The 12,817-nt window shown below is 36.2% G+C and overlaps 1 protein-coding gene and 1 non-coding gene across 7 annotated transcripts in view; one reads left to right on the plus strand and one right to left on the minus strand.

The window, feature by feature from the left end:
- TRIM24 (tripartite motif containing 24) overlaps window positions 1-12,817 on the plus strand; it is an 86,863-nt gene that overhangs the window by 68,077 nt on the left and 5,969 nt on the right. For all 6 annotated transcript variants that reach the window (XM_036428131.2, XM_036428147.2, XM_036428139.2 and 3 more), the window contains exons 10-15: window positions 443-619; window positions 4,730-4,903; window positions 8,365-8,500; window positions 8,827-8,899; window positions 9,938-10,106; window positions 12,007-12,329. In XM_036428131.2, the coding sequence (XP_036284024.1) occupies window positions 443-619; window positions 4,730-4,903; window positions 8,365-8,500; window positions 8,827-8,899; window positions 9,938-10,106; window positions 12,007-12,329 (1,052 nt within the window). The remainder of the gene's footprint in view (window positions 1-442; window positions 620-4,729; window positions 4,904-8,364; window positions 8,501-8,826; window positions 8,900-9,937; window positions 10,107-12,006; window positions 12,330-12,817) is intronic.
- LOC118714628 lies at window positions 11,623-11,761 on the minus strand. The gene has a single exon (XR_004986632.1). It is a non-coding gene; the product is annotated as a small Cajal body-specific RNA 3 (non-coding RNA).

A 12,817-nucleotide genomic window follows, 5' to 3' on the forward strand; every position in this document is an offset into this window, starting at 1 on the left:
AGATTAAATGAGTTAACACATGTAAAGAACTAAAGCAGTACCTGGCTTGCAATAACTGATAAATGTTAGCAATTATTATTTTACCACCACCTTATTTAGGAGGTTTGAAGAGGGCAATTCTTTGCAAGAGTTAATCATAAACAAGGACTGAGAACCAAAGATAAATTTTCCCTACTTTCCCACATGGTATAGGCCCAATTCTGGTATCACCTACTTACAATCGGAAACCTCCACCAACACTTTTAATAAAACTCCTTTTCTTTAAATTGCTTTTATACATTCTGGAAGGCTGCCTTTTCCCCCTATTCCCTTGTTGTAGTGTTAATTGTTGATTCATATGTGGTAAAGTTGCTGTTTTTCTATAAAAGTAATAAAATAGAGTGCTTTATAATTTTATCTTTCAGATTATTGTCACTGAATTGGTTTTATTTCCTTTTTTCAGCAACCCCCTCCACGTTTGATAAATTTTCAGAATCACAGCCCTAAACCCAGTGGACCAGTTCTCCCTCCTCATTCTCAACAGCTGAGATACCCACCAACTCAGACTATGCCACGACAACAAGCAATAAAGCCCAACCCCCTACAGATGGCCTTCTTGGCTCAACAAGCAATAAAACAGGTATTTACTTATTTTTCTTTTGCTACTTTGAAATTACATTGCATTTATGGATAAAGTAACAGTTATGAAAAGTAAGAGCAAGGTTTTTTTAAAAATGTGAATTACAAAATTTATTATAGACTGACTTATAGAGACAAAGCTAAGAGAAAGTTCTTGATCCTTTGTAATTAACAAGAAAAATCAAGCCACTTTATATGAATGAAGGCCAGAATAATCAGTGTGTCATAGGTATTGATTTTTCTAATAGTGATGTATGTAGCTTTTAGGTGAATACAGGCAGAAGTATTAAGGTGCTAAGACAGAAGTATTTTAATACAGGTTACATTCTGCATAGAAAATTATAAATCAATCTTGAAATGTTTCCAGGAAAGTTTTTGAAACAAATTTAGTATGACAGTTTTAATATGGAGTGCATATACATCTGATAAAAATTAAGATTACATTTTAAATCTGAAGTTTAATATTTATATTCTTTTTTTTTTTTTAAGATTTTTTAAAAAAATATATTTTATTGATTTTTTTACAGAGAGGAAGGGAGAGAGATAGAGAGCTAGAAACGTCGATGAGAGAGAAACATCGACCAGCTGCCTCTTGCACACCCCCTACTGGGGATGTGACCGGAATCGAACCTGGGACCTTTCAGTCCACAGACCAACGCTCTACCACTGAGCCAAACCGGTTTCGGCTAATATTTATATTCTTAATGTCTTCAGATAAAAATATATTCTAGGTATTACATTATTTTTTAAAAAGTAAATGTTCTCTCAATGCCTGACTTCTCCACACACTGTGTCAATAGTTCTTCCAGCTTAAGACTTGTAGATTGATTTCAGCTTAATTATTTTGCCAAGGCTAAAATCCATATGAAGCTATTTCCATAATTCTGTGGAATTCATTTCAATCAAATTATTTGAAAATTTTATTTTAAAAGTATACACACTTCATGTGTGTAAAATTGATTCCTGTTTTTATTTCATCATTAGAGTTGAAGAGCAAAGGGTCCAAACAATAGTTTGACCTTAGATTTTGACCTTTGCAGGGTTATTATTTTAAATCTTATTCACCTTAAATATAAAATAAATGCTTTGTAGCAGTGTTTCCCAAAGTGTGGTACGCTTACCCCCAGGGGTACGGGAAGAGTTTGGGGGGCGGGGGGGTGGGGGGGGGGCTACGCGTTGCACCGGAGTTTGGTGGGGATATGCACTACACCGTGCTTAGCTACGCCTAATTCTACATTCTCATGAGTACGAGGGGTACTCAGAGATATGAAAACTATAGAAGGGGTACACATATGTCAAAAGTTTGGGAAACACTGCTTTATAGAGTTGTGCTGAGACTTAATGCTAATGTGTATTAAAACACTTACCACATTCTCTGTACTCAAATTTTACTTTCCCTCTTCCCCACTTATTATTTGCAATGGGCAGACCTACACTTTTAAGAATGTTTCCTAATCAAAAATCTAAACATGAATAAATAAATGAATTAGTAGAAAATGTAGTGAAGAATTGGTTTTAATTGATAGATTTTTTAACAAATTATATTTGTACAACGGGAATACCATTTAGCTATTAAGAACATGCAATAATCTGTATATAATCTAAGTATATTATATAGAGGGAAAACATGCTACTTTCTTGTGAGGTATCTTATTTTTGTGTTTGTTTTGTTTTAATATTATATATATGTGTGTATATATATATATATATATATATATAGAGAGAGAGAGAGAGAGAGAGAGAGAGAGAGAACCTGGAGGATCATATATCAGCTATAGCTGATGATTCTAGGGAGCAAAGGAGGACATGAGTTTAAAGAAAGGAGGGTGGGCAGAGATAGGAGAGGTGGGTAGGTAGTCAAGATAACTTTCATATTCACAGGTTTCCTTACATATTGAGTAGTTTTGTCAGTGGATCATATAAATTAGAATGTTTCAGACACTATCACTCCATATAATGTAGGCCATATGTTAATGGTATTATATTTGGGAATGTTTTTCTCTGCATAGTCTTAAGATAGCTCTTAGTTGCTTTCCTTTTTATGAGTATTTTATTAAGAAACTAGAGGCCCAGTGCACAAAATTCATGCATGGGGGTCCCTCAGCCTGGCCTGCACCCTCTCGCAACCTGGGACCCATTGGGGGATGTCCAACTGCCTGATCGCCCCTAACCACTCTGCATGCCTATCTGATCACCCTTAACTGCTTGCCTGCCTTCCTAATCACCCCTAACCACCTCTGCCTCAGCCCCTGCCGCCATGGCTTCAGGAAGTACGTCCGGAATAATATCTGGGAGATCTTTCGGCTGTCTGGTCTAATTAGTATATTACGCTTTTATTATTATAGATGTTTCAAACATAACAATTTGGAAGAATGGTACAGAGGATAAATTGCTTTATATGCCTTCTCAGTTATTATGTATATACCCCTTGATCCAGTCAATCAAGTCATTTTTTTAAATAGATTTCGATGTAGATTTAAGACAGCAATATTAGAACATCATGCTAAGTGAAATAAGGCAGTCAATGAAAGAGAAACACCACATGACCTCACTCATTTATGGATAATAAAGAACATTATAAACTGATGAACCAAAAGATAGATATAGAGACAGTAAAGCAACAAGCAGACTGTCAAATTATAGCAGGGAGGGGAGGGAGATCTGGGGGAGATAAGAGATCAACTAAAGGACTTGTATACATGCATATAAGTACAACGAATGGACACAAAGCTCCGGGGAGGGTGGGTATATATTGGGGGGGTAGGGGGGGGGCAATGGTAAAATATGTACACAGATAATAATTTAATAAAAAAATAAAATTTAAAAAATAAATAAAATATTCTTTAAAAAAAGAGAGAGAGAGAGAGAGAAGAGAAGGAGGGAGGGAGAGAGAGAGAGAGAGAGAGACAGCAATATAGTTCATCTCTGTATCTTAAGCATTCCTAGTGCTGGCTTAGTTAATATGTTTGGCCTCAAACATAAATGATACTTGATTATCTGTTCAGATACAAGAAATGAGTTTAAAAAAAAATCTGAAATCTTGGGTCTGGGGCTAGTGTTTGATGGTTGAGTTTTCACTCTAATATTAAGGCTACTAGCAATGTTTATTGGGAGAATTCCTATTGTCACCATCTTTAGGTTTTAACTCTTAGGCTGATCCATTACCCAAAGGATCTTTCTGTCTTCTGCCTAAAATGCAGGGCCTGGCTTCTTGTTGAAGCCAGCTGAGAGAGGAAGATAGGGATTGAGCCATCAGCAGAGTGGGTGAGAAGCTCAGCATTCAATGTGTGTTTGGTTTCTGAATCTTCATTTTTCCATGCAGTACTTCTGCCTGCACCTAAATATGGTGCTCTTCAATCTAAAGACACAATTTTGCCTGTTTTGGAAAATAAACTTCTAGCCCTTTTCAATGTAGGTGGAGGAATCCTTATTACCTTAAGATATCTATCTACAGGTAGAGTAGGAAAGAAACATGAGATTTAACACTGGTTAAACAGTCAGATTATTAGCCCCAGCTTCACCTCTCATGCTTCTTATTTCTAAGATTTTAGGGGTTCTGCAGCGTAAGTTGATTTGCTTCTCTATTTTCCCCACTGCCACCTTAGATTTCAGCTTTATTAAATTAAGTAATTCTCTATTTGTCCATTTGCTTTCTGTTTGTCTTCTCCTTTTTTTTTTTTTTTTTTTTTTTTTTTGTCTATATAACTCAGTGCTTTTTTAAAATTCCTCTTAACCATTCTAGTTTCATATATATCAGCTAGGGACAGAAGAAAATGTTTGTTTTTTGCCCTTCATCTTTACTTTGAGGTAGCTGCTTATGTGTTTATATTTCTTTTCCAGTACGTACAAGCTTTCCAAGATAGGTACTGTGGTTTTCTGGTATATACTAACTTGCTGTCTTCTGGTAAAAATCACCTTTTATTTTTCAACAGGATTCATGAAAGTTATGTATTCTTGCGCACTCTCCCTCTTCCAATTACAATTGAATACAATGGAATTCAACTTGCAGAATGTGTGTTCCATTTTGTTTTGTGTCTGAAATAGAGATTAGGTGGACATTTATGTTATAGGCCTGCTGAAAGATAACTTTTCTTTTTTCTTTCTCCTGTAGTGGCAGATTAGCAGTGGGCAGGCCCCCCCATCAACTGCCAATAGCACATCCTCTACTCCTTCTAGTCCCACCATTACTAGTGCAGCAGGATATGATGGAAAGGCTTTTGGTTCACCTATGATTGATTTGAGCTCACCAGTGGGAGGTTCCTATAATCTTCCTTCTCTGCCAGATGTAAGTATACAGAGAATTTTTAAGAATCTATTTTGAAAATTTTACATGGACTTGGATTTGGTAAAAGACATGGATGCGTTTGTTGCATTATAGGTTGTGTGTGCTTGTTTTAGAAGTTATGTCCATCCTTTAAAATTATAACAGCCAGAAAAATAAAAAGTGTATAGACACTTGACCATACTACATAATATCTTTCAAGGTGCTGGAGCTTAAGGTGTTTGTAATGAATGATTTACAAAATGGTAATGGATTATGGAAATGAATGGTTGTGGTGATGGATATGGAATCTAAGCTGGGAATGCAGGGAAGTAGGACATGGGAAAGAGGTACTGGAGAGGTTAATTGCTGGAACTGATATAAGAATGTAATCAAGCTAGAAAGGGAGGCTAGAATTAAAGACATTAGCAGAGATGGAGGCAAGTTAGAAATGAAAACATTTTCTGTTATATCATACCAGTGCAAAACTACCTCTGATTTCTACTTAAGTGAAATATATTAACTCTCTCCCTGACTGATTTGGCTCAGTGGATAGAGTAGCAGCCTGTGGACTGAAGGGTCCTGGGTTCTATTCCAGATAAAGGCATATGCCCAGGTTGTAGGCTTGATTCCCATTGGGGGGCATGCAGGAGGCATCCAATGATTCTCTCTCATCATTTGCTGGAAACCAAATCAGTTTCACTGAAAAAGAGATGTTGACAGGAAGCCAGGAAGGCTGGTCAACAACCTTAATTGCTCTAACCTTTAGTTGAGATTATGTTAGCTGAAGCAGAATCTACCTTATTTGTCCTGTGTAAGTTTCTGTTATTTCCTGCCTAAGGGCTACAAGTAAATTTCTGTTTATGTTGCTTAAGATGTTTTCCCCAAAGCCTCAATAAAAGGGGATGGCAGGGCCAGAGCAGGAGTAGTTCTCCCACTAGAGTTGGACTACCGCCTGGCCCCCCATATCGCCAAATTGAATTTCTTCAAGTCTCTTCATTTGTGTGCGGCCCTTCTCCAGAAGCTGAACCCTGAATTGGAACTCTTTCTACGCGGGCCGTGAAAGAGAGTCCTATAATCATTGATGTTTCTATCTCTATCCTTCTCCCTTTCTCTCTGAAATCAATAAAAATCTATTAAATACACACACACACATTCTCTCTCTCTCTCTCTCTCTCTCTCTCTCTCTCTCTCTCTCTCTCTCTATTTTAGTATGACTTTTTTTAAAAAAAATCTTTAAAAAGGCAGGGAAATTCTGTAAATGATCTCCATATATAAGTTGCTATTTGTTTTATATTTTGTTATCTTACAAGGTTAGGTAACCATGCATACAAATATTGAAAACTTTTAACCCTTTGCACTCCGAACCATTCTGGACTTTGGCTACCAGCTACTCGACGCTACTTTGCGGCGGACACGTGCGTTGAATTAACTCGATTCCCCGTAATCACTAATAAACTGCGATGTCCCCTGAGAGGGGACAGTGGAGTGCAAAGGGTTAAAATGTAAGATTGTGAAAGAATTAAAATTTTTTTTTTAGTTTAAGTTACTGAGATCAACTAACATTTCTCAATTGTGGCATCATTAATCTTACCAAAGTTATTTCATTTTTTAAATATTTGTATATGTCAATACTTTAATGGTAGAGTACATGTATTTTTCAAACATAGTTAATACATAGGACAACTTTTTGTCTCATTCTGATGATTTTATTTTATTTATTTATTTATTTATTTTTATAATTTTATTTTAGCTTTTAGGATTACTCCACAGTTGTAAATAACTTTTCTTACATTAAGATCTTTCAAATATAATTATTTCAATACTCTGCATTCTCTGAAAAGTACTGACCAAGGTATTGCCAAAAAAAAATATTGAACATAAATGACCCTGGAACTTCCCTGCTCCCCCAACTGAAAGATGACCCAGAAATATTAATATTAATCCTTTTGCTCTTTTCTCTGCAGTCCTTAGATACAGGTGACTGTGTTCATCAGCCTTTCTCAACTGAGATTCCTCATCTAAACCACAGAACAAAAAACTGTTTTGAGAGTCTGTTTTCTCAGTCCTCCTAACGGATGGCTCATAACTAGCACCATTCTAGATGCAAGAAGTAAATTTGTTATATAGAGTCTGTGTCCTAGGACTACAGGACTTAATTCTTTTGTAGAATCCTGGTTGAAAATTGTTGCAACTGTATTAAAAAATTAAACTGGATTTTAATCACAAAGACATTCTTGGAAATAAATGGTATATACATGCATGAAAAATATTTGCATTTAAAGCATTAAAGTCTTATTTGATAGAAATTTATCACTATTTTAGCTTGGTAATCAATTATAAAACGTGTTATTATAAACTTATTTTATTAAAGCAAGAATCCAGGAGGGATTATTTTTTTCCTACCAAACGGTAATAGTGTGCTTAGGTGAATAATATTAGTGTTCTGGAAATGTTTCAGCTTTCTGGTGCATACCAAAGCCTCGGTTCCCAAAGTATGGGCCAGGGACACAGGTGTCTTTACAACCCTTTCAGAGGTTCCATAAGGTTTCCCTGTGTAAGGCCAGCTTTTTCTTCATATTCTTCAATCAAAAGAGACTTAGTACATAAGCAGATATAAGAATCCTGTTAATTGTTATTAAGCAAGATGCTAAAGAAATCTGCAACAATGAAATTTTGCTACTTTTCTCACCAAGCTTTTTTTTAATTGGCTACATTTTGTTATTGTTAAATTAAGTATTAAAAACTGTTTTTGCCTTAATTTTTAAGGTTGTCAATGACATACAATACTTATTTCTCTTGGCTCATGATTTCTGAAATAGCATGTATTTTTTCCTACCAAACTGCAATACCATGCCTTGCTGATGTTAGTGTTTTGGAAATGTTGCTCAGTGTATTTACTAACATGTAACATTTAAGAAGAGTGGACCAAAAGGTTGAAGGTTCAATTTCTGGTCAAAGGCACATACCTCAGTTGTAGGTTTCATCCCTGGCCCAGGTCCAGGTGAAAGCAGGAGGCATCCAATCATGGGTTTCTCTCACATCGATGTTTCTCTCTGTCTCTCCCCCTCCCTTCCACTCTCTCTAAAAATCAATGGGAAAATATCCTCGGTGAGGATTAACAACAAAGAGTGCCAAGTTCTTGTTATTTTTTAAATGTTTTTTATTGTTTGTTTTGAGAGAGAGAGAGGGAGAAACCTCAGTGATGAGAGAATCATCGATCAGCTGCCTCTTGCATACCCTTACTGGGATTTAGCCCCCATCCTGGGTATGTGCCCTGACCAGGAATCGAACCAGCAATAAGAGTGCAAGTTTTTTTTTAAGATTGTTATGGGGAAAATATGCATCAGAACTTCTCAAATACAATTTTTCATGTTTTAGCATTTGGTAATAATTAAACTATTAAAGTTTTCTTATTCATTTAAAGTGGTTTTTAACTTGCAAACCATGGATACCACAAAATAATTTTCTTTTTTTTATATAAGATTGACTGTTCAAGTACTATTATGCTGGACAATATTGTGAGGAAGGATACTAGTGTAGATCATGGCCAGCCACGACCACCCTCAAACAGAACTGTCCAGTCACCAAATTCATCAGTCCCATCTCCAGGTCTTGCAGGTAAAGTGGTTTTCTTTTTATTTTGTTTTTCCAGTTTTTTCTCAATTTGTAATTAAAAAAAAAAAAATCCTCCTTTTTGTTGGATGATTTAAAAGTGTTTGGCACAATTTAAAATTAGTATAGTATATTGTACTTTCAAAGTAGAAATCTAAGGTTAAGTCTCTTTACCTTTTCAATTTCAACTCCTGTACAAGGCATTTAGCAACTACTTAACCATTTTATATACTCTGTGTTCCAGTTTCAGTGTAGTACTAAGTGAAAACACATTCAATTAGGACTAAATACATAATTATTCATTTTATGAATGTGTATGATTTCCTCTTCAGGACCTGTTACTATGACTAGTGTACATCCGCCAATACGTTCACCTAGTGCCTCGAGTGTTGGGAGTCGAGGAAGGTAAGCGGACTTAACCTTATTCTCCAAATAGAAAATCTCTAATTATATTTCTTTTGCCCCAGTGCTCAACACACTTTGGGTATTCAATACATTTTGAACAACTTTTTTTATTTTTTACTTTTAAATTAAAATAATTTAATAATTATATATTACATTACTTTAGTAAACTAATGGATTAAGTAAATTATAATTTTGGTAACTTTAAAGATATAAATATCTTTGTACATATGTTGAAAATAAAATGTTATGATTTTATCATAGTAGCAAGGAAAAAAATAAAAATGTGGGCTATAACAAATAACTATATGAGAACACACACAAATATAAACTTAGAAAAAAGAAAAAATAATTTTATATTAACTTGTGTTTTTTGAATTTTCTAATGACCAAGTGTTGATTTTGCTTTAAAAATAAGTTTACATTTTTTGAAATTCTATTTTAACTTACTGCTTTGCTCATTACATGGAAAAAGCATTCTCTTAAGAGAGAAAGTTTGGGTTCAATTCCATTAAAATGTAGTGGCTATCTGTAAAAGGTTTTTTCCCCCCACTACATTTTTAAAATAGAAGAACATCAATAAATTATGTCCCTCATTGTCTTCACACTTCATAATAATAAATCATTAATATGAGCTTAGTGTTCTCTTTTTCACTGACTAGAATAAGAAATGGGAAAGCCTAAAAAAAGATGCTAGCTGTAAGAAGTAAATCTGGCTGCCCAATTTTAGAGCTTCAGAATATTGAAGGCAGTTTTCTTTTAATTGAGGTATTATTTAAATTTATTTACCTTTTCAGATGTAACATAACTATTTAGATAGGTTGGTAATGTAGAACATTTTTTATTCATCAGTGTAATTTTTGTACATAGCAGTTGTATATAAGTTCTGTGTCATTTTTTGCTGATATAATAGTTACCATTGCTCTGAAGATAGGGCATTATTCTCAAAGTGGTTATACTTTATTTGGAGATACTTAAGGTAGCATTCTTAGATGTTTTTTTTTTTTTCTTTCTTTTTTCCTTTCTTTCTTACATTTATAGCTCTGGCTCTTCTAGCAAACCAGCAGGAGCTGACTCGACACACAAAGTCCCAGTGGTGATGTTGGAGCCAATCCGAATAAAACAAGAAAATGGTGGACCACCTGAAAATTATGATTTCCCTGTTGTGATAGTGAAACAAGAATCAGATGAGGAATCTAGGCCTCAAAATGTAAATATATTTCCTGACAGGAAGTTGGCTCAGTGATTGAGTGTTGATTTGTGATCTGAGATCACAGTTTTATTCCTGGTCAGAGCACATGCCCAATTTGCAGACTTAATCCTCAGTGTGGGGCATGCAGGAGGCAGCTGATGGATGATTGTTTCTCATCATGGATGTTTTAACCCTCTCTCCCTCTCTCTTCCTCTGTAAAGTCAATAAAGTATATATTTATATATATTATATTTCACCTTAACTGGTTTGGCTCAGTGGATAGAGCGTTGGCCAGCAAACTAAAGGGTCCCAGGTTCGATTCCAGTCAAGGGCATGTACCTTGATTTGCTGGCACATCCCCAGTAGGGGTTGTGCAGGAGGCAGCTGATCAGTGTTTCTCTCTCATCAATGTTTCTAACTCTTCGTCTCCCTTCCTCTCTGTAAAATATCAATAAAATATATTTTTAAAATATATATACACATAATATATACATACATATATATAATATGTTTATATATATATATTTTTTAAATTATATCAATGACTTCAAATAATATAATGAAACTTCGAGTCGCTGAAAGGCATGAACATCTGAACTGAAAGTGCCTAATTAGTACAGAACATTAGTGAAGTAAAATGATCAATCATGGGTAAAAATTAAACTGTTTCTTTTTGTTAACCCTCACCTGAGGGTATCCCCCCCCCCCCCCCTTTTTTTTTTTAAGAGAACTGCAAGGGAGGAGGAAAGACAGCAGGAAACATTGATGTGAGAGAGACACATTGATTGGTTGCCTACCACACAGAACTCAGCCAGGGACAGGGGTCAGACCTGCAACCAAGGTACTATGTGCTCTTGACCTTAATCCAACATGGGACACTTGGCCAACACTCTGTCCATTGAGCCAAACCAGCTAGGGCTAAATAAACATTTTTAGACATGCATGCAAGATTGAGTAAAATTTAATTTCCATGTACTCATTCTCAGGAAGCTATTTTGCAATATGATTCATCAAATTTGGAGTAGACCAAGAAAGAGGAAAACATAGCCCAGGAATGGGATATAACACAAACCAGGGGCAAAGAAAATGATATTCTCCGGTATAGCAGCTCCTTTAGTACACTCTGTGGCAGGAGGACAGAGGACTCTATAGGAATGTATGTAAGGATAGAAAAGTGTTTTGACAGAATTGAGGAGCATTTTATAACACTGTTGGAGATTGTGAGAATGACTTTGTGATTTGACATTTTCACCATCCTAGGCTCCAACATAAAATTTTGATTTATCTTAAAGTTATTAATAGCTCTATGAATGATTTAAAAAAATCTATACTAGGCATGTTTTATGTCTAGGTACAATTTAAATGAACAGCTCCACTAAAATGTACTTACATTGCCTATGATTAACTTCTGCACTACCCACCCATTCTCCCATTTCTGAAATCATCAGCTAATTCATATAATTTTCCTTTATTCTCCAAACTCTTACTACTGATACTTTTTTTTCTTCTTTTTTTTCTCTTTTTTTCTTCTCAGCTTGTATGGAGGGTAACAATCAGACTTAGATAGCTGTGCTAAGCCAGACAGAGACCTTCATGTTTATGTAGGATCACTGCAATTTGTAGACAAAGGCATTTTTCATTTGTCTACATGTTTAGTACCTGCAGGTTCCATTGATAATTTATTTTGATGATGTTTTCCAGTACAGGTCCATGACTTCTTTACCATTAGAGATTCTAACGTATTTAGCAGTAAAGGTATATATATATATATTTTTTTTTTTTCCTCATGCAAGTTCATAGTCTCCTTTAAAGTTACCAGGTGTCCATGAGAGAGCAGTCTTTAGTTTAAAATTGCAGTAGTGCTAATTAAGAACGCCAGTTTTAAGAATACATATACTCTTACCTCCTTTCATTGCAGACCAACTATCCAAGAAGCATACTCACCTCCCTGCTCTTAAATAGTAGTCAGAACTCTGCTTCTGAGGAGTCTGTACTAAGGTCAGATGCCCCTGATAGTACAGGAGATCAGCCTGGACTTCACCAGGAAAATTCCTCAAATGGAAAGTGGCTGGATGCCTCCCAAAAGTCACCTCTTCATGTTGGAGAGACAAGGAAAGAAGAAGACCCCAATGAGGACTGGTGTGCAGTTTGTCAGAATGGAGGGGAACTCCTGTGCTGTGAGAAGTGTCCCAAAGTATTTCATCTTTCTTGTCATGTGCCCACATTGGCAAATTTTCCAAGGTAAGAAGTACTTGCTTTCTTTTTCCAACTCTTACACTATCCTATATAATAAAAGCCCAGTGACTGAAACAGTGGAATGACCAGAATGACCATAGCCCCTTGCCCCGGCTGGCCCTGCCCTCTAGCGGGAGCCCCCACCACGATCCGGGAGCCCCATCAGGGCAGGCCGGACAAAACGGGCTGCGAGGGAAACGCAGGTCCCAGGTGCCAGAGGGAGGCTGGTATCAACAACCAGGGGAAGGAAGGCCCACTCCTGCACAAATTTCGTGCATCTGGCCTCTAGTATATATATAAAAGTAATATGTAAATTGACCAAACTGTGGAACTACTGCTTGACCAGTCGCTGTGAGGTATAATGACCAACTCTTGGTCCCTCCCCCTGGCATGGGGCTGGGTCAGCTGCCTGCAGCCCAGAAGATGGTCCTGATCACAGATCAGGCCTAGGGACCGTACCTGTGCAATAATTGCATGCGCCTGGCCTCTATTCA

The sequence above is a fragment of the Pipistrellus kuhlii genome, unplaced genomic scaffold, assembly GCF_014108245.1.
Source record: "Pipistrellus kuhlii isolate mPipKuh1 unplaced genomic scaffold, mPipKuh1.p scaffold_m20_p_10, whole genome shotgun sequence".
Classification (NCBI taxonomy): domain Eukaryota; kingdom Metazoa; phylum Chordata; class Mammalia; order Chiroptera; family Vespertilionidae; genus Pipistrellus; species Pipistrellus kuhlii.